Source organism: Sarcophilus harrisii, chromosome 1, assembly GCF_902635505.1.
Source record: "Sarcophilus harrisii chromosome 1, mSarHar1.11, whole genome shotgun sequence".
In the NCBI taxonomy this organism is placed as follows: domain Eukaryota; kingdom Metazoa; phylum Chordata; class Mammalia; order Dasyuromorphia; family Dasyuridae; genus Sarcophilus; species Sarcophilus harrisii.
The window spans coordinates 15,093,347-15,115,117 of NC_045426.1; the positions used below are offsets into that span (position 1 = coordinate 15,093,347).

Genomic DNA, 21,771 nt, shown 5'->3' on the forward strand with positions numbered 1-21,771 from the left:
ATGGTGCTATATAAATATTCCTTATTATTCCATTCCCCTGCATGATCTTTGGTCTCAATTCTCCAACAAGGGGGGTAAGACTCAAAGGCCCCCGTTCTTCCATGTTATTTCCTTTTTTGCCTCTCCTACCATGTAGCATAATGTGCTGCAATTTTTGGAGAGCAAAGGATGGCCAAATCCAGACCTATAAATTCCTTATCAGAGAGGACTCTGGGTAAGGGTGAGGAAACGGATATATCAGTTGCTTACTAAATGTCTGTTGAGGGGATGATTTAATGAGGGAATGAGTCTGCTTCTCACTCCTCTGCAGCTAAGCCCCTTTTCGATGATGTCCACCGAGCGGATCCAGTCGCGCAAGCTCCCGGAGGAGAGACTGGACAAGCGAGACACACGCAGCAACCACTTGGGTAAATGTCATGGGGCTGATGTCAAGGGCCACCGTGGGAATCGGGAGACCCTTCTCCGGCAATAAATGCTGCCCATTGGCAGCTTTCAATGGAGGAGAAGTGAGACCCCGTGAAACCTGATAGACTGCGCCTTCTGGTGACGGAGCCATCGCCAGATGGACAGACAAAAAGTATTTGCTCCTGCTGGGCTCAGCATGTAAATATTAGCTGAAGCTCTAGAGGGAAATTAATTAGAGGCAAAAAAAGAAGAAGGAAGCATTGTTCTCCTCCCTGATCAGAAAAGAGTCACGGTCTCAGCATTTGTAAAGCAATAAACCGAATGTGGCATTATAGCCCGCTTCCAGTATTTACTTGTATGCATGCACCCCATGTGCGGTTTCAATAAAATATTTCAAATATCTCTTTTTGCCTATCAAGACAGAATTTTAAGCAGTTTTTTTCAGCTTTATTGTCAATCTGTTTCCTTTCCAGAACTGACTTTTTGCATAACCTTTGTAATGAAAATACCAGAAGCATCTCTGCCTCTACCCATTTCTAAAAATGAGATGCTCCCACTTTTGATCGATGTGCCTTTTGCATATTCATAGTCCTTGTTTATGCTCCTCTTTGGTTATTACGTGCCTCTGCCCCCTCCCCATTTACCATCAAGATAGTTTATGTTCAGAGATTTCTCCAAAATTGGAAACCACAAAAGGCGCAATTTAAGTAAAAGTCAAAATTGAAGCAAAATCCGGGCTCTGGGAAAAACATCATGGAGGTGAGAGAGTCCATGGATGGGGGTCACAGGGGTCGGTGTTCTCCGGGAGGAGCCACTGATGGGGTCGTAGTCCTCGTTCATCTGAGACCACTGGCGAAAACCGCTGTCTTGGAGCATTATTCACCAGACACACGGTTGACTTTTCTAATAATTCCAGAATCCCAAAAGCTGAAAGTGTGAGGGAGCGCAGGAGCCCGCTAGTGCAACCAAATCCCAGGAGGAATTTCTATGAGGGCATTCCCAAATCCGAGGCCTTTGGTGATAGGGAGCCCGGAACATCCCCAGAAAACCCACTCTGCTTGGGGATACTGCTGTAGTTAGGACTTTTTGTTTCTGTTTCTGATATCAAGAGTTTGTCTGTGTGTTTCCTTCTCTCTATCCTTCTTCCTTCTTGTTGTCTCTTTCTTTCTATGTGTCTCTCTCTGTCTCTGTCTCCTTTCTTTTTCTCTCTCTTTTTTCTATCTTTGTTTCTCTTTCTGTCTGCTTCTGTCTGTCTCTCCCTTTCTGTCTGTGTGTGTCTTTCTGTTTCTGTCTATCTCTGTGCCTCTCTTTGTCTTTGTCTCTCTGTCTCTCTTCCTTTTTCTCTCTGTATCTCTGCTTCTTTCTCTCTGTCTCTGTCTCTCTCTCTTTTTCCTTCTTTTACTGCATCTTCTACCCAGGGCTCCCAATTATCTGAAATCACACCAAACAATCTCTCCTTCACATATCCAGTCTTCAAAGACTTGAAGCCAGTTCTCGTGCTCTCTGGAAGCTGCAGTAGCAGCACTGACACAATCCTCCACATGAAGTCTGATTGGGGCTGAGTACTACGACAGGACCATATCTGAAAGCTCCTCTCCTCCTCCCCTCCTAAAGCAGCCACTTTTGGGGGCTGCATCTCACTGCTGGCTCAGAGGGAACTGTGTAGTCCACTTAAGCCTTCGGATTTTTTCCCAAAATAATCACGCTGCCTCCATCTTGGATCCATGGAGTTAGTTGTTTTTTTAAATACCCAAGTATAAGGCTTTTTATTTATCTCTAATCATTTTCCATTTCTCCCCAGATCTCTTGCCTAATGGTTCTCAAACCTTTTGGTCTCAAGACCCTTTACACTCAAAAATTATTGAAGACCTTCCCCAAAGAAAGGCTGTTTATGAGGGTGATAACTAACTAGATTTACTATATTAGAAATTAAAACATCTTAGTATTATTGTGAAAATCATATGGAAGTCATGGAGCCCTTTGCAAGTCTCAGTAGTCCCCAAACTAAACTATGAGAACTGCTTTTCTAGCCTATGATGATCCCTTTGTACTCTGACTCTATCACTTAGATGACTAGATAAACCTTTCAGCTTTGGACCATTTGCAAATGGGAGGAACAAGTTATCTACATTTTTTTGTTATCCAAGATAAAGATGCTAATAGTGGAGTGGATCACAGATCCTTGGGGGGGTCTACTAGAAACCTCTATTAATTTGTGAATGCCTAGTAAGGAGCTTTTTTTTCTTTCTTTGTATCTGTAGCACTATCATAGTTCCTGGCATATATAATTAATATATAATTATTATATATATAATTAATAATCATAAATGATTGTTGTCTTGACATTGATGTGGAAGCATTCATGACAAATTTTTGAGTATGGCCATCGGACCATTTCTTAATCCATGTCTCTTTATCATTTCCCCCAAAATAACAAGAGACTCTTTATCAAAGGTTTGGGAGAAATCTATGTAGCAGAAAAAAGTAATTTTTTTTAGCCTGTCATATCTTACTCTTGATTAAGCCCTCCATGCTGGAGCTCCATAATCTCTATTTCTCTTTCTACACATTCACCAACCATTTGTTTAATTATCCATTCTCTAATTTTTCTTTCTCTCCTGACTCCTTGTCTGCCTATATATATATCTTCAGATCTAGAATATCCTAAAAGAAAAGAAAGAAAAACAAAAAGAAGAGAAAAGAAAAGAAAGAAAAGTCATCTATCGATTTCACCATACTGTCAAGCTGTATCAGTCTTCCCTCAGTCCTCCCTTTCATTACAAGTCTCGACTTGAGGTCTCCATGTCCTCAACCCCCCCCCCCCTTTAGTAACTTGCAATCTGGCTTCCATCTCCCAAATTCTATCAGGCTCTCTGTGGTGACCTTTTGACCACCAATCCCACCATCCTTTCGGCCATTATCCTTATGATATTTATTTGCATGATAATTTATATTCAGGATCCTGCCCATTGCTCTTGCCTGTCAAGATCTTCTTGGATCCTGATTAGCTTGCAATGTGTCCTTCCCAATTAGCTGGAGTACAAAAAGGTCCCCATCTAACTGTCCTTCCCAGCTTCGTGCCGTCTGCAGACTTGACACACATGATGTTTATGACCTCATCCAAGTCATTGATGAAAATGTTGAACAGCCCAAGGCTAAGGATGTATCCCTGGGGCACTTCTCTATAGATCTTTTCCCTCCATTCTTCCTCCAAGTCCCCACTGGCCAAAGTTGACATCACTCCATTAATAACTACACTTTGGGTTAGGTCATTCAACCAATTCCAAAGCTATCTAATTATATTGTTGTCTGGTCCACATTTCTCCATCTTGTCCACAACAGTATCATGAGAGACTTCATCATTTGCTTTTCTGAAAGCAATTGACAAATGCTCTTATCATTGCCCCCCCAAATCAATTCTATACATCTCTGCAAAATCATTTTTCCTAATGCATTTGTCTGACTATCACCCTCTGTTGTTCAATAATTTTCAATGGCTCCCTAATGCTTGGGAGATAAAATCCAAACTCCTTATTTCAGCATTCAAGCTTGCCCACATTCTGTCTCTAGGCCATGCTACCCCTTATTTCACAGTTCATCCTGTTGTTCACTTTATTTTAGAGCCATACTGGCCTTCTCATCCCTCCCCCGATTTCACCTTGCTCTCCTTTTTGTCCATCTCTTTGTTCTGGCTATTTTATGTGCCTGGAATGTCCTCCCCCTTTGCCTGATGAAATCCTGCATATTCTGGCAGATCCAGTTCAGATCCAAGCTTCTGTGTAGAGATAAACACCATCAATCCTTCCTCAAATTTCCTTGAACTCTTTGCCTCAATTCTCTTCCCACCCCTATTATATATTGATTACGACATAGTTTTGTTTTGATTTTACCGAGGCGGTAGAGTGTAACAAAAATAGAACCCTTCTCAGAATCAGGAAAACCTTTGTTTAAATCCCACCTCTGAAAGTCAATCAATTGGCTTTTATCAAGCATTTATTTTGTATCAAGCACTGACATTGAGGAAATTATTTAAACTTTTGGTGGGCTAGGCAACTCCCAAAATACCACGTATCAGCAAAAATGAGTAACCATAGTTTCCTCATCCTGGAGTTCATTCTATCACTGAAATCACGATCCCATTCCTGTACCGATTTTTTTGCTCCTATCCCTTCTATCATTAGATCCCAAAACAGGTCACAAAACCATTCATTGGGACTCAGAAGACCACAATCTGTATCAGTGGAAGAAGTATTGCCCCTATCAACATCTCATTTATGAAATATCAAGACAAAAATACAACTCCACGCAAACTGTGGTTGCTTGTCATTGTTAAGGTCCTCTTCAGTTGGGCCAGGTTAAAAACTTGTGAGCATCCATTGGGGGCCAGTTAGTGCTGGCACTAATTGGGACTCCATTTATAGTTATGGAGGTTCCATCCCTTTTGTGTTGGTTGTATGATTCCCTGGGGGCTCTATCTAGTAGAGCAAACCTTGTTTTAATGTATTTTTAAAGAGAGTTAGACTCTGGGAAACTCCCTAATATCAACTGTCTATGAATTGTGAACTAGAATGAATATGGAGATATGGATAATTGCTTGAGAACTACCTGAGATAATCAGATTTGCCTCTAGGAAACTCTGCAAAACTCAAGTGAGCTATCATTCCATTTGTACTAAAGGTACACTCATGAGGAAACCTCACATATAATAAACAAATAATTAGGAGGCTAGTTGAATGGTCCAAGCACAAAGTGGATCTGGGATCAAAGGCCCTAGGTTCAAATCCTCCCCTTGACACTTACTACCCACGCACAGTGCTTGGCACATAAGTGCCCAATAAATTCTTTGTTAAACTAATTCTGGGAAATTGAGCGAGTTACTTTAATTCTCTGGGCCTCGGTTTCTACACCTGTAAAGTATGAATTTTGACCTGGATAGCCTAAGAAACAGGATTCAGTGTTTAGTGTGATGAATTAGAAAGAAATTTATACTTGATGCATTTGCCTTATAGATTACATAAGGTAATTTTATGTATTAGGCCTTTTATGGGCTTTAAATTCTTCACTTAAGAAATGCAAAAAGAAATATATTTTCTATATCCACGGTACAATAACAACAAAAAAGGTGATTGCATATGAATACATGAATCTCTAATGCTTTTTAAAAGTCTATGACAAATTCACCTTGTTACTTTCAAAGCTGTCCTGCTCATCTGTGTTTCCTTCTGAGTAGATTTTTATAGCAAAGAAGATGCCAAATGAGAGCCCTGAGGGTTGCTTCAAGAGAAGGCAGGAATAACAACCAGATAAAGAGGCAGAAAGCGACCATAAATACTGGAAACCATTCTTTCATCATGCAGTTAATTACAGCTTCAATTGCATCTTCCAATAATAGATTTTTATATCCTTCCTTTTCCCTCCCCCCCAAACCCCCCAAAAGCAATCTAAAAGTGATTTTCTGTCCCACGTTGCCAATTTTCACTTTGTGAACAGGGTTTTACAATATTCCGATTTTTCCTTCCTTTGTCAAATGCAGATGACATTTCGGAGCAGTTCATTATGAGTTGTGAAATTAAAAAGAAGCCCAGGAAGGGAAAAACAATTCAGGGAGCCCCAAACCCTGACTTGGAGCAAAAAAAGCCAAGGAGAAAAGACGCACCTGCAATACACATTCCTCCTTTTATGACAGGTGATTCGACACCGTGAAATGGAGCCAACTTGATGCTGTGGAAAAACAATCTTAGGTTTTCAGCTCTGACGGGTGTGGGCACTAAGTGGGGATTGGGAAAAAGGAAAGGAAGCATAGAAAAAGGCAGCTTTATTACATCGTGGCTCAGACTTTGGGAGCCAGAGGGGCTTCTGGGACAGGAATAGAGGGAAAAGGCTGGGGTGAAGCTCTAGGACTTGTGCAGATTCTGGATTTGGAACCAAAGGGGACTTTAAAGGTCAGTCCCCTGCCCCATCATTTTACACATGAGGAAATGAAAGGTTAATTGATTAGCCCAGAAAATAAGAGGCAAGATTCAAATCTAGTTTTTCTTGACTCAAGTCCAGAAGCCGATTTGAGGTCAGAGGTGTGACCTTGAACTAGTTACTTAACTTCCATTTCCTCACACACAGCATGAAAGTGTTGGGCAAAATCAGAGCAAAAAGAAGAAGAGACACAGACAGAGACAGAAAGAGAAGAGAGAGACAGAGAAAGAAAAGACAGAAAAAAGGGTTGTCTTTGGTGTGTTTAAGGATCCCTTTTGCAGTAATTTGCAAACTTTTCTTAAAATAATGTTTTAAGTTCATAAACTAAATGGATAACATTATAAAGGAAAACAATTCTATTGAAATATTGGAATTGAAATCAATACTATTGAAATTAAAATTATATCAAACCCCCCAAGTGAAGACGGCCTGAGCTGTTTTTCCCTAGTCTGTAGCTCTGCTCGTATTCTCTGACTCCGAGGGTTTGCTGAGAGTGCATGAGCACATGTGTGTGGGGGGGAAGTAGCTGAGCGAGCTCATCGGGACCAGACTCTGAACATGTCTGTGTGTTTGTGGGAACGAAGTCCGGGTCTGACCCATCTCCTCTTCTGCCCCACCTGCAGGTGTCCTTTCTGAGCATCTGACACAGAGATGCGACATCAACGAGAACCCACCCAAGAGCAAACTGAGCCCGGCGCTTCATAGCGGGGACCTGGAGCCGAAAAAGCCTCGGAGAAAGGACACGCCCGCCCTGCACACGTCCCCTTTCGTGGCAGGTAAAGGAGAGCCCTGGCAGGTGAAAGCCACCGGTGGAGGGGGGGGGGGCGTCGGCCTCCATCGGCTGCAGGGCAGGGGTCAGGGCTGACCCACCGCAGGCTCTGCACCCATTGATGGCTGGTGAGGGGCAGAGTCCGGGTCTGATTCTGTGGCCGGAGCCGGCCAGCATCTCCCTGGGCAGCAGAAAGGCTCGTCCTTAGAAAGTTGCTCACAAAAATCCACGTTATATAGTCTATATCTATACATATATACACACGTGTGTGTGTTTAAGAGAAGCTTGACAAAGGGCCCACTCTTCTATGACCCGAGCGTGCTTATTCTCTGCACGTGCACACACAGTTCTCTTAGTGTCCTTATTTAGTGATGTCCAAGCGCGACCCTCTCTCAGAGACACTGGGCAGGCGCCCTTCCTTCTCTAGCTCGCTTCGCAGATGAGAAACTGAGGCAGCCAGAAGTGTCTGCGGGCGAATTCGAACTTGGTTCTTCTGACCCTGGGCCCCGCTCCATCCTCTGCGTGGCTGCCCGCTCCATACCTCCCGCAACCACCGCACTCATGCAACGGAGCGGATAAAAACCGAGCTTGGTCGGGGACTTACACACGTTCTTGTTGTGTGACCTCTTTATACATTATCTCGCTGCGTGGTACAATGACAACCACCCAGGCCTGCAAACGGCCCAGCAAACGGTCCTCCCATGACCCCCTCCCACTCTCCCATGGCTTCTCCGTATCAGGGATGCGCTTGCCTCTGAATTCATGGTTTGTGGCTGCACAGGTTAGTCCCCTGCCCACCAATAATCCAAGTGCTCTGCTCTGTGCCAGACACTGATGGGAAAGAGAAGAGTCTGAGGCACCTCAGACTCAGAGACACCTTCTTCTTACAGGCAAAGTAACTGAGGGCCACAGTCACACAGCCAGCAGGTAGAGGCAGGGTCTGAAGCCAAATGTTCCTGACTCCAGGTCTGGTCTTCTACCTACTGAATGACTCCAGGGAAGTTGGGTGACTTGCTCAGGGTCACACAACTATAAGGTGTTATAGTTATATGTATACATATAGATGTGTATATATATAAACACACACATATATACATACAGAGAGAGACAGAGACAGACAGAGACAGACAGAGACAGACAGAGAGACAGAGAGACAGAGAGAGACACACAGAGAGAGACAGGGAGAGACAGAGAAAAAGAGAGAGAGAGAGAGAGAGAGAGAGAGAGAGAGAGAGAGAGAGAGAGAGAGAGAGAGTTCTATAACTATAACCATAATGTATAAACTTGAACCCAGGTGCTCATGATCCGAAATCCAATATTCTTTCTACTCACCATGTGGTTTATTCTTGACCTTCATCTTCATCTCTACTTCCACCCAGCTTTGGATTCTGGCCCTGGTCCAACAGGCTCTGATGGGTGAGTTTTTGCCTCATCTTGCCCAAAACCAGACACCAGCTTTATCATGTTGTGAACGGAAGTGAATTATTGTTTCCACCTCCCATATCTCCCCTTTATGGGTTCTCTTCCCTCTTTAAAATGTAAGCTCTATGAGAGCAAGAACTTGACATCTCTCACTTAACTTAGCACTTCAGAACTGTAACCAATTAGCAGTTGCAGTTTCACCTCCTCCCAAGATGACATTTTATGGAGAAATCAATTGCAGAAAATTAATTCATCTCAGAAACTCACGGACATGGAGTTGGAAGCTCCTTGTTTTCCAAAGGAAGACACGAGAGCTCAGAAAGCCGACTGGGCCGGTATCTCACAAGCCATCTGAGAAGGATGAGATTCTGCTTTCCCCAGCTCCATCCCCCATGCAACACCTGAATTCAGTCTGATTTGATCCAATATAGTTCAATATGCTAGGGACGCCTCGGTCCCTACTTCACTCCTGTAGCACTGAAGGTCTGTAGCTGTTTTAAGGTCTCCTGGAAGAATAGGGAATTAAGGGTATCCAGTCATTTAATCTACACTATGATAGACTTCCCCGGATTTTGAGGTGGTCGTCAAAATGCTGAACAGTATTATTGATGAAAGGGGGATGGGGATTTGTAGGACATAGAGTGGAGGTTCTTGTTTAAATCCAGGCTGAAGTAGAGGGGTCCCAGGTTGGGCTGAGTGCCCCCCGATAGCCTTTTCTAGCTAAGGGTTTGTGACCGGTAATCTCTGATATCAATACCAAACCAAGGTCCTTTCCTTTCTCTGATTCCTTCCTCCTCCTGACTTCACTCTTTCTGCCCATGGATCCACTCTTCCTTTAGTCTCCCACGTTGGTGTTCTTGGGATAAATCTCAGCTCTTCTTATTCCTCCATCTCTTCTACCCAATACGTTACTGGATCTTGTCACTTTTACCCCAACCTCATATTATTTTTTCTTTTCATTCTTTTCATTTTTCTTTTCATTCTTCTCTCCATTCTCACTGCCTTCCCTACACATCATCCCTAGGATAATTTATTGGTACCATTTTATTATTGAAATAGCCTCTGACCAGATCTTGCCACTTCCATCTCCTTCCTCCAATTCATCCTTCATTTAAATGCTAGAGTCATACTCTAGAGTCATAGAGTATTTCTCATTCTCAAGTCATTCCTAGGCTCAAAAAGCTTCACTGGCTCCCTATTGCCAACTGAAAAATACCAAAACTCTTTCAGCTGGAATTGAGAGTTGTCAGCAGTCTGTTGCCTCCTAATCTTTCTAGCATTATTGCAAGTTATACTTGTCCTTGTCTTTTTCAGGAATAGGAGATGGACTTGAGTTTTCAGTGGTAAAAAGAACCCATACAAATCTGTACCTTTTCTTTCTAAAAAAAATTTTTTATTTTTAATTTATGTAAAAAACAAGTATTTCTATTACAGTGCAATAAAAAAGATGATTGTACATGAAACCACAAATTTATTGGTAAAATTTGCTATTACTTTTAAATATATAATTAAGTTATCATTCCTTTATTCCCCTTTTGTCCTTCCCTCCCTCCCCCTTTCATCTTAGTGAAGGCTACCATTAGACACAAATAGGTATATGTGTAAAATTATTCTATTTATCAGTTCTTTTTCTGGACACAGATAGCATCTTCCTCCATATGTCCTTTGTAGTTAATTTGGGTATTTGTAATAGTCACAATGACTTAGTTGCTCAAAGTTGTTCTTAGAACATAATTGCTATTACTGTATACAATGTTTTCTTGTTTCTTCTCATTTCTCTGTTTTCTTGTTTCTTCTCATTTCTCTCTTCATTATTTCATGCAAATCTTTCCATCTTTTTCCTAAATTATTGAGTTCATTATTTCTTATAGAACAATAGTATTCCATCACAATTTTGTTCAACTATTTCCCAATTGATGGACATCCCTGAAATCTCTAATTCTTTGTCACTACAAAGAAAATTAGAACACATGGGTTATTTTTCTTTTTCTCTAATCATTTCTGGAAGAAGGCTATTCCTATATATCACAAACAAAATCTTGCAGGAAAAGATAATAAGAGATAACCATTTAAAGTAGCAGTAGGTAACATAAAATACCCAATAGTTCACCTGCCAAAACAAACCCAGTAACTACATAAACAAATTTTAAAAACCCAAACCTTTTTATACAAATAAAATCAGATTTACATAATTGGAGAAGTATTAATTGTTCATGGATAGACAGGGCCAATACCATAAAATTTTACCTGAACTAATTGATATTTTCAGTTTCGTCCAATTAAATTACCAAAAATTGTCTTACTGAGTTAGAAAAAAATAATTAAAAAATTCATTTGGAAAGTCAAGAATTAAAGGAACTAACAGAAAAAATGTAATTGTGGAGGCTTATCAGTACCAGATCTTAAACTATCTTATTAGGGAGTAATTATCGAAACTATCTGATACTGGCTATCTCTCCCAAGAAACAGAAAGGTAGATCAATGGAACAGAGCAGACATACAATTCAGAGCAACAATTAAATATAACCTTGTGCCTTTTCTTCAACTTAAAAATCTTAGCGAGTTACCTGGAACACTGAGAGAGCCATAATAGTCTTCCTCTCTTGCAAAGCAAGTCAAAATAAATGTCTGTTGGATGAACAAAGACATAAATAAATGTCCAAAATAATAAGAAATGACCCATTAGATCTAAGACAATAGTATCTCCCATTTCCATGACAGTTTAAGATTTTCAGAATCCTTTTCTTCCTTCATCTCATTTAATCTTTACCCCTCCTGTACACATAAATATTCCCCTTTCACTGATGAGAGAATGGAGACTCAGAGGATTGGGAGTCAGAGGCAGCTAGGTGGTGCCACAGTACACAGAGCACTCTCAAATGGAATCAAGAAGACTTGAGTTCAAATCCAGCCGCAGATATTTACAAGCTATGGAACCCTGGGCATATATATTTATTTAATCTCTTTTTGCCTCAGTTTCTTCATCTGTCAAATGGGGATGATGCTAGCACTTCTCTTCCAGGATTGTTGTGAGCTTCAAGTGAGATAATAATTATGAAGTACTTACTGCATCTTGCACAGAGTAGGGACTATATAAATGTTAATTATTGTTATTACAAAACCATGGGCCTCCCTGATTCCCAAGCCAGTGCTATGCTCTTACATCACAGCGTGCTGTCTCAGGTATCTTAGTTTCTACTTGAAATTACCCTTTTTTGCTTCTCTCTGGTTTTGCTTAAGGGAATGAATTGCATTCTATGTTACTGATAAAAACCCCAGTGGGGAGGGTAGATGTACTGACACCATCGGATCCCCTCCTCCCAGCAGCGCTCCCCCCAAAAAGGAAACACACATTGTTCCTGTTCTCTCTTCCCAGAAAAATGATCGGAAGTTGAAGCAGAAGACCAAATGGCCTTCATCCCTCCTTCCTCCAGGCCCCAGAACATACTGCTCTGGGAGTAGCTGAGCCCTCCCTGCACTCATATGATTTCTTTATCACATTGTTTACGCAGTTAAAGCTTTTCTTGACTTCTGTAAGGTGACTTAAAAGCCCCAGTAGGGGGGAAATTAAGCTAATTCTACATGCTATGTATTATTTATAACACACATTATATAATCGATAGCCAATGGCTCCACACAGCTGGCCATTTTTCTGGGGTTTTTTCTCTATCTCAATATAATACAAGGCAACAACTATCTGTAAGTGCCCACTAGGTATTTAATATTGGGCGCTCAGAGCTCAAGATCAGGGACCAGAACTAAGCAGTCCTTCCTTTGCAGAACTCATGCTTTACCTGAAAAAATTTTTGAGTAAATGTAAATGGAGCATCTATGTATTTGGTGGGGGGGAGTCAGGAAAGGTTTATGTACAGTCTGATGAAGCTCAAGGTGAAGGAAAAGAGAGACTGATCAGTCAAAGGCCAGGAAGTGGGAACTTGGCTGTCATTTTGTCCAGGGGCAGCTAGCAGGTTGGTTTGACTGAAAGAAAAAGATGTGAAGGGAAGGAATATGAAATGGGAAAAAAAAGACTAAAAGAAAAAGGAAGAGGGAGAGTGTGGAGAGCTTCAAAATTTTACTTGCAGACTATCAGAAGAGACTTTCTAATAATTAAAGTCACATAAAATTAGAATGTACCACTGGAGGCTGGGACCTCCCTCAATGGAGGCCTTCTGGATGGCCACTTGTCAGCTGTGTTGGAGAGTGGCTTCTTATCCCAATCTGGGTTATACAAGAGGAGCTTCTGTCTCTGAGATTCTGGGATTTTGTCACTTATTAGACATATCTCTGCCTGGGATCTGGAGGAATCAATCTCACCTCTCTAAATCCCAATGTTATACTAAATTGTCTCTCTGGGTTCCCTTTAAGCAGAACAAGCAGAATTCCGGGAAACATCTTTTTCCCCGAAGCATCATAGGCCAAAAATGGGAATCCCCCTCCAACTACCCTGGGTTCTGTTGGCCAGCTTTGGCTTCCTATTCCCCATAGTTCCTATGTGGCATCTTCCTCTTGTCTCCTTGGGAGCAGGATATGTTTTATTTACTTCTATTTGTACCCCAACCATTAAGCATAATGATGGATACAGAGTAATTGCATTAAAAATGCTGTATCCATCTATCTATCTATCTATTCATCTAGCTATCTAATTATCTATCATCCAGCTAGCTTTATTGGGCTATCTGTTATAAGATGATAGATTTATATCTAAGGCAACTTCAAGATCATTTGATCCAATCCTTAAATTTATGGATAGGTTAGAGTTGTAGCCAGTCAGCACTTTTAAAGTACCCACTATGTGCCAGGCAATGTACTTAGTAAGTGCTGGGGATAGGAGCTCACAGTCTAATGGGGGAGTCAGCATGTAAACATTTGTACAAATAAGCTATGGGCAGGAGAAATTGAGTATTGTCACAGAAAGGGCAACCCCTTTCAAAAGTGGAGATTTTGCTGCCCATGATTTATTTTTTTCTCTCTCTCATTATAAAAATCTGTCAATGCATAGAATTTCATAGTGTTCATTTCCTTCTACCCCAGCCTTCCCACACATGTTTGTGTGTAAACTGCCTCACCAGTGACCTGATCAGATATGATTATAAAGCCTAGAAACTAGATCTAATCTATATTCACATACATATGTATATATATGTAACTATACATGTATATATATTATACATATATACACACTTATGGAGAGTGAGAGAAAGAGAAAGAGACACTGTAGGATAGGTGGATGGACAGATGGATAGAGAAAGAAAGAAAGAGAAAAAGAGAAAGAGACAGAGAGAAAAAGAGAGCAGGATAAGTGGATGGACAAATGAATAGAGAGAGAAAGAGAGAGAGAAAGAAAAAGAGGGACAGAGACAGACAGAACCGCTTCATATTTATGTATATAAGATATGAAGGGGATTAATGATTTCTACACTGGGAACTCCCACTGTGGAAATACCACCTCTTGATGCAGAACTCAGGCCACTTATGGCTTAATGCAGGAGTTTTTAACCTGGAGTACAAAAATTTGGTTTTTTTCCTTCTTTTTAATATTTTGAAAACTGTTTCCATATACATAATTGTTTTCCTTTGTAATTTTAGGTACTTTATAATATTCATTTAAAATATTATTTTAAGAAGAGGTCCATAGTCTTTCCTGGACTTCCATAATCTATATTCCACGGATTGCCTCAGGGGTCAGACATACAAAAGGTTAAGAACCCAGATTTAGAAGCGCCTCGATGACACAGTAGACAGTATGCTGGATTTGGGGATCAGGAAAAGCTGAGGGTGGGATTCTGAAGGAGCCCCTTGGCCTTTCTGTGATTCAATTCCTCCGCTTTAAAATGAATGATGACCTGCTGCAGCTCTTTGGGTGGAAGAACCGATAACCCTAAGATTACCTGGCCTTGGGAATGATGTAGTTAAAAATGATATATTGCTTCTCTCGGGCTAATCTGCCCCAATTTACTCTCTCTGATCGATGCTTAGGCCACAAATAATTCTGGCTGTTAGATAACAGCCTGTCGGTCAGTGATAACTGAGTTTCTGAGACTAATGAGAATGATAATGAGGTTCTTAAAGTTCATACAGGTGTGGAACAAAATTGAATGCCCACCAGTAGACCTAGTGATGTTTCAGGCCTAAAAGTGCACTCCAGAAGGTCCCCCCAGGAGTTTTGCCCAGAGGACTATGGGTCCTGCACGTGTGCACCAAGTCAAAACCAGACCACTCTTCAACCCCACCTCTAAGCCTTAAAATTAGTATATCACCAACTTGAAGCTCCTGGTCTCTCTAATTTTTTCCTCTAAATTTACCTTCCTGCTTCTGGTTCTTTGCTAACTTTTGCATTAATAAATCCTTGTCCCTAAACTTAGAGGCAAATTGAGCTTGCAAATTTCTTTCACCATACCTGAGAAACCTATCTGGGTGTCTCTGACATTTTGGGGGACCCTTAGACCTCAAACTTAGGATTTAGGTTAATTTTATAAAGAAAAACAGTTTAGAAAGACTTGAGAGCTTGATTCCAGGAGCTCTGGTAAAGCAGAATGTTTATTTTCTGACCGACAGGTGATGGACTCAGGGTGCAGGAGACATGTTTTTTGGATATGGAAGATTGGGGGATTTATCTTGACCAGAGATATTTGCTCCAAGGATATTTTTTTCTCTCTTTTTTCCAGTGGGTATTGGAAAAAGGAAAAAATGGAGAGAAATAGAATTTTTTATTTGAAAAAAAAAAGGTTTTTAAATGAAAATATCGCTCTGGTCTCTTCCAGCTCTGAAAGTATCTTAGTAGACAAACCCTGAGCCATACAGAGGCTAAGGGACTGGTGGAGGGTCATGTGCTTAGGAAGCACCAGAGCTAGATAGGAAGCTAAGGCTTAATGCCTGCAAGCCTGAGATTCCATCCACTGGATTTCCTTAGTTCTCCATTTATACACATGAAACAAAAGCCCTTGCTCCAGCCCATTTGTATGCAGGGGCAGGGCCAATTCTATTTATTTATCCGTACACATTGTTCTATGATCCTTGTTTTTATTAGCATATTAACTGAAGTATTGTATTTTTGAAGAGCCTCTGAGTAGCTGAAGATTTGGCAGGAGCTGAGTTGCCAGCGATAATGATCAGAAAATGGCCCGAGGCAGATGTTCAAAGCGTTAGACATGGGTTCTAATAAGGGTGCAAAGGAGAACTCAGAAGCAAAAATACTCTAGAGATGGCCCCTCCTCATTAGCCCTCAAGAGCCTGAAAACAGGACCTCGGGTTCCCGTCACCCATAAATCTCCCGCTAACTACCCTCATCCTCCAGGGCCAAGGACCTTCCTCCCAGCGTCCTCTTCTTCCCCCCTTTTCCTCCCCCAGTCACAGATTGTCTCCAGATCCCGGGCCAAGCCAAGGTTTGTCCCCAAAGGCCTCCAGCTGTCACCGCTCCCCATCCTGATGAATAAGACATATGGCGCCCGCTCTTAGCGAGCCAAGCAGTTCATCCGATCTAGCCTGTGGAGGGTCCTTCAGGCTCTTGGATTATTCTTGCTGGACCAGAAGGAAGAGATCCAAGATACAGTCCTCGATGAGATCTAGGAGGAAAGAGCGAGCCTTTGGAAATCTCAGCGGAAAGCTCAGAATTTCCTTCATCCCCCTCTCTCAGAAAGCTAAAACTTCTTTAACACATGTTTTACGTCAGTTTTTACTGAATCTTTAAAAATAGCCTTCATCATTTCCTTAAGATCCCTCCTCCTATAATAGAATCTTCTTTCATAACAAAGACGTGTATATGAGGGTAGAAATCTAACACCTTGGCCAGATGTGGGTCTCATTAGAAGCAGCTTATGAGCCCACACGGTGCTGAAGCTGGAGCCAGGAAGATCTGGGTTCCAATTCTGCTTCAGACACTTGCTACCTGTGGGACCCTGAACAGATCACCTCACAGCTCTGGGCCTCGGTTTCTTCATCTATCAAATGGGGATGACAATGGCACTTAGCTTCTAGGGCTCTGGTCAGGATCACATAAAAAACTATGATCCCATGAAAAAGCAAAATGGCTTACCAGCCCTAAAACCCTAAATAATGCTAGCTTCCATCATAATCCTATGCTTATCTTTCTATTACTTTGGTTTTTATTTGTTTTTACCAAGACTAACATCTGAACGCAAGGCTAATCATTTATCCTAGTTCTAATGTCTTTCGGTTTTATTTTCCTTTATATCATTGTGCTCACTATATAACTTGCTCCCTTGGTTCTCCTTATTTTGCTCTGTGTCAGTTTGCACAGTTCTCCCTATATTTCCCCCAATTCTTCATGCTTGTTTGGTTTTTTGTCGCTACAGCAAAATGATGTTGTTGTCATTCAATTGTTTCAGCCATGTCAGGCTCTTCCTAACCCAATGTGGGCTTTTTCTTGGAAACAAAGACACCAGAGTGGTTTGCCATTTCCTTCTTTAACTCATTTTACAAGTGAAGAAACTGAGGCAAGCAGACTGAGACATAGATAGTAAGTTTTTGAGGCTGGATTTGAACTCAAGTCTTTGTGACTCCGGACCCAGCATTCTGTCTGCTCTGCTGCCCAGTGGCCCAATAATATTCCAATATTGCCATATACTACTATTTGGACAGCTTTCTTCTATAGATGGATGGATGGATGGATGGATAGAAACCAGCTTTGTTTCACGTGTGCAGATAGATGATTAAATATTTTTGTGCCTATTGGACTTATTTGACTTCCTTTGGGTATATATTTAATCATTTGTCAAAGAGCACATCAGGACATATTCTTATGTAAATTGCTTTCTTTTCCCCCCAGAATGATTGGGCCAATTCACTGCTCCAACACTGTTGCCTCTGTCTTCTCACAACCCTATCAATATTTTTATGCTTTTCCGTCTTTATTAATCAGATGACTGGAAATTGAAAATATATGAATATACATATATATATAGTTATTAATTGCATTTGTCTTGTTACTAGCAATTTGTAGCTTCTTTCATGCCTTAAGAGTTTGCATTTCTTTTTTTTTGCTGAGGCAATTGGGGGTAAGTGACTTGCCCAGAGTCACCTAGCTAGGAAGCATTAAACGTCTGAGTTCACATTTGAACTCAGGTCCCTCCTGACTTCAGGGCTGCTGCTCTACCCACTGCACCACCCAGCTGCCCCTGCATTTTCTTTTGTGAAAAGTACCTAGTCACAGCCTTTGACTACACATTTATTGGTGATTGATCACCTTAAATTGTCTTCTGTAAGTAGGTTACCAGCGTCAGCAGAGACAATTTGCATTTGCCATAAATACAGCTGAAGTCTAGAGTCTACAAGACTTTTCCCTCACAGTCACTCCAGGAGATGAGTAGTACAAATACTAACATTTTAAGAAACTGTAGCCCAGAGTGGTACGACTTGCCCAAGATCACACCACTAATACGAAAACCAGTCTTCCATCTCAGTGTACAGCGTATTCACTCTACAATGGCAGGAGAAATTATTCTGGATTTCTATTAAACAAGATGAAAAAAACGAGTTGTCCTTTAACTCTACTAACTGCTCCCAGAAGACCATGGCCTGTTTTCCATCATGTAGGGAGGAATTCTGGTACATTTGGAAAGGAGGCAAGATGGGGAGTCAAGGAAACTCAGCTTGAGCCATTTCTGCTACAGTGGACAAGTCTCTTAAACTCTTTGATTAGTTTCCATTTTCTTATCTACAAAACAAAGGGGAAGATCCCCTGAAAGACTTTTCCCTCTAAATTTATGGTGAAAAAAGAAATTTGGCTTTCTGTAAGGAAAAATCTTGTAAGCATGAGAGCAATTGAGGGATGGAACAAGCTGCCTCAGAAGGGAATAGGTTGATTTCCCCCTCTTTGGAATGGCTTGGCTGATGGCCAACCAGGTAGGCTAGAAGAAGGGGGGTTAGGGTCTCTTCCCATGCTGAGACCGATTCTGTGACGGCTCAATATGAGTGACAAAGGCAGTAACCACCATCAAGGAGCCCAGTGTGAGAGAGAAGGATGGGAAAAGGTTACAAAATCATAATTATAGAATTCTCTAGATCATAAATTTGGAGCTGAAAGGGACCTTTGGAGTTTTTTAGTTCATCCCCTTCATTTTTTAGAGCATCAAACTGAAGCCCAATCAGGTTAAATGCTCTACCTGAAGGTTGTCCAGGAAGCAGAAGCAAGATCAGACTGAATGTCTAGGGTGCAAATTCAGCACCGTTCTCCAGTGCTGTGCTGCCTTCCTTGGCCCAGGGTCAGACCCACATACATACAATAGGGATCCATGATAAAGTCTTAGATATTGGGGAGCAAGTTCTCAGCTTTGCCTCCATACACACACCCCAAGGGAGTCTGGGAGTAATTCAGGTATCAGCCTTCAGGAATCCAGGGCCTCTTCTCGAAGATGGAACAGCTGGAATTGTGCAAATGATGAGCTCAATCTGGGGGAAGAGTCCAGAAAATAGGAGAAATGTGAGGTAAGCTTTATAAGAGGCAGCTGGAAGCTAATTATTAGAGCTCTGGACCAAGAGTCAGTTTAAATCCTGCCTCAGACATTTACTAGTCAATCATTCTCAGCCTCGGTTTTCTCATCTGTAAAATGGAAATGATGACTATAATAGCAGCCACCTCTCCAGGTTGTTGGGAGAATGATAATGTTTATGAAAGCATTTTAGAAATCATAAAGCACTATATAAACATAAGTTATTGCCATCATCTTCATCACTGTCATTCTCAACTCTGGTTTCCACAGAAAGTCTGAGCCACTTTTCAGCTGGCACCGATGGGAACTACCTCCCATGGTTCCAAAAGTGAATTATGGGAAAGCTTTCGCTTCAACGAGGCTTTTGAAACTGTTTTTCTCCTCCAACAAATATGAGCTAATTTGGAAAGATCCCATACAAACTAAGTAGGGATGGAATCAAATCACTCGTCATTAAGGTGGCCGGCAGGTTCATTAATTTGCTTCCACTTTGAATGGGATCCAGTGATGAAGAAAGGTCTCTGGTGGGGGCTGCAGCTTCTTTGTTCAGTTGTGGATCTCAGGGAGAGGTTCCAAGTGCTAAAAGACCTTGAATCATAAAGAGAGAAGGGGGAAAAGACAGCAGTGCAGGTGGAGGAGGAAGGACCTGGCCTCCTGTGGAGCAGCGGGGATGGAAGGGGGAGCCTTGATCCCTGCTCATTTTCCCTGACCCTGCGCTCAGATGCATTTTTCTCATTCACTAAAGGTGTTTCAGCACAGCAAAAGCTAGAATCATAGAATTAGTGCCCATTAAAGATGGTCTACGCCAAGCCAATCGTTGGTTCGGGATGAAGATACTGTGGGTCAGAGAGGACAGCTGACTAAATGGCCAAGCCAAGGAGCTAGGTCTCCTGACTCCAGGAGACTGGGCTTTCCCCGTGGCAAGTTCAGTTTGAATCAAGCCCTTTGAGAATCAAGGACACTGAAGCAATTCCCCTGATTTATGGAACCATTAATTCAATCGATATCAAGTTAGCTCTCAGTTCTTTTCAGAGATCATGTACTAGGTCAGGGAATACACTGGTATGTCTTTGTACCCAGACAGGCAATGGCCCTGCGCAGTCTCCAGTTAGAATTGGCCCATCTTTTCAAAAAGCAAGTGATCCTGAAGGTTTTAAAAGAACATAGATGTCAAAAATCAAAGAGCAGAGAGAAATGGTAACTGCTCCCTAATTTTCCTCATCCTCACCCTTTTATAGGCAGATGTCTAAATGTACCGGTTTCATCTCTGTAAGCTGGCTGGAAAAGAAATGATCAAAGAAACTTGTTTAGGTGAAGGCAGCTAGACAGTCTAGTGAATGCATCTTTGGACTTGGAATGAAGAAGATCCAGGTTCAGATCCTGCCTTATACTTGCTAGTCGAGTGGCCCCTTACCCCAGGTTGTTGTGTGGCTAAAATGAGATATCTATAAATCATTTTTCAATTCTCAAAGTACTATGGGTAGCCAATATTAACACTAGACAATCAGTTCCTAGAGTGACATCTGAAAGGGACTTTAGAATGCATCTAGTACAAATTCTCATTTTACAGATGGGGAAATTGAGATCCAGATAAAGGTAAGTGACTTAAAAGAGGAAAAACAGTTGATCCTTTTCATTACCAAGATTTACAGTCAGAAGTTCCAGCTCCAAATCCAGAGTTCTTTCCATTGCCCCAAGTTATCTCACTAGTAAGAGGACAGATCTACACTGATTTCATTTTTACATGTTATTTCCTATAACATCTCAGAAATTTTCTAATTTACTCAGAAAAGATGCTAATCCCAGATTTGTGTTTTTTGTTGTTTTGTTTTATAGGTGTTAGGCTTCTCCAAGAAGAAAGACATAAAGTCATTATGGAAGATGAAGAAAAGGATGGAGAAAAGCTTCCTTTTTAGAGTATTTTTCCCCCTCTAAAAATTTGTGTGAATTGGCTAAAATGATTTTCAATAGAGACCTAGTGTACAAACATATCTTTCTACGCCTGTTTTCCCATAAATCAACCTTCTAGAACTAATCTTCTTTGATCAAGACACACATATACACTTATGATGGAAAGTAATTCTGACACACACATATGTATGTTTATTCATATATATATCAAATCAAAAATAAATCTGATTTTTTATCTTACTCCTCAATAGTATTTTCTTACCATTGTGTAGACCAATAAGTATCACCTTTAATCCCCTTCCCGATTTCCAATCCCCCTCAACTCAACCTTCACTTATTATTAATTCCCCTATTAATCAGTGTGACTTCTGATAGTGTCGGTGAGAGTTTGGGGCCAGGTTGCTGCTGGAGCAGAGAACATTCAACCAACCTGCCATCAGCCAAATATACAAAATAACAAGACTGATGTGATGGATCCACGGAGCCTGCTAAGACATGCTTGTGAGAGGTTGTGTTTTAATGATGGGGTGAGTCCACATATCTCATCCAGAGCCTCCATGGGAACTTTAGAATCACCTGATTCTAGAACTCAGCTCTACAGACACAGACCTTTGTTCTCACGCTCCTTACTTCCAGGAATGCTCTTTTTCCTCATCCCAGCTTCTTCATTTCCTCAGCTTTTACTAGTTACCTTCCGGCTACTCTCTACACCTCTTGTACATACATTAGAAAGTAAGCCCTTGGAGGGCAGGGACTACATTTACCTTTCTTTATGTCTATAGGGCTTGTCACAATGTCTGGCACCTAATAGGTGCTTTAATAAATGATTTTTAAATGATTCACAAT

At 41.3% G+C, this 21,771-nt stretch overlaps 1 protein-coding gene and 1 long non-coding RNA gene across 3 annotated transcripts; one reads left to right on the forward strand and one right to left on the reverse strand.

Annotated features, from left to right (window-relative positions):
* Positions 1 to 316: 316 nt before the first annotated feature.
* PPP1R17 (protein phosphatase 1 regulatory subunit 17) lies at positions 317 to 21,132 on the forward strand. The gene is made up of 4 exons (XM_031952693.1): positions 317 to 407; positions 5,939 to 6,091; positions 6,999 to 7,151; positions 20,851 to 21,132. The coding sequence occupies exons 1-4, from the start codon at positions 326 to 328 to the stop codon at positions 20,928 to 20,930; spliced, it is 468 nt and encodes a 155-aa protein (XP_031808553.1). The 5' UTR covers positions 317 to 325; the 3' UTR covers positions 20,931 to 21,132.
* Positions 15,320 to 21,555, reverse strand: LOC116421589. 2 transcript variants are annotated; one of them, XR_004232033.1, is made up of 4 exons: positions 21,356 to 21,555; positions 18,688 to 18,973; positions 17,906 to 18,002; positions 15,320 to 16,128 (listed from the first exon to the last, which is right to left on the reverse strand). It is a non-coding gene; the product is annotated as an uncharacterized LOC116421589 (long non-coding RNA). The 2 variants fall into 2 exon arrangements; XR_004232032.1 differs by lacking the exon at positions 17,906 to 18,002.
* Positions 21,556 to 21,771: the final 216 nt, after the last annotated feature.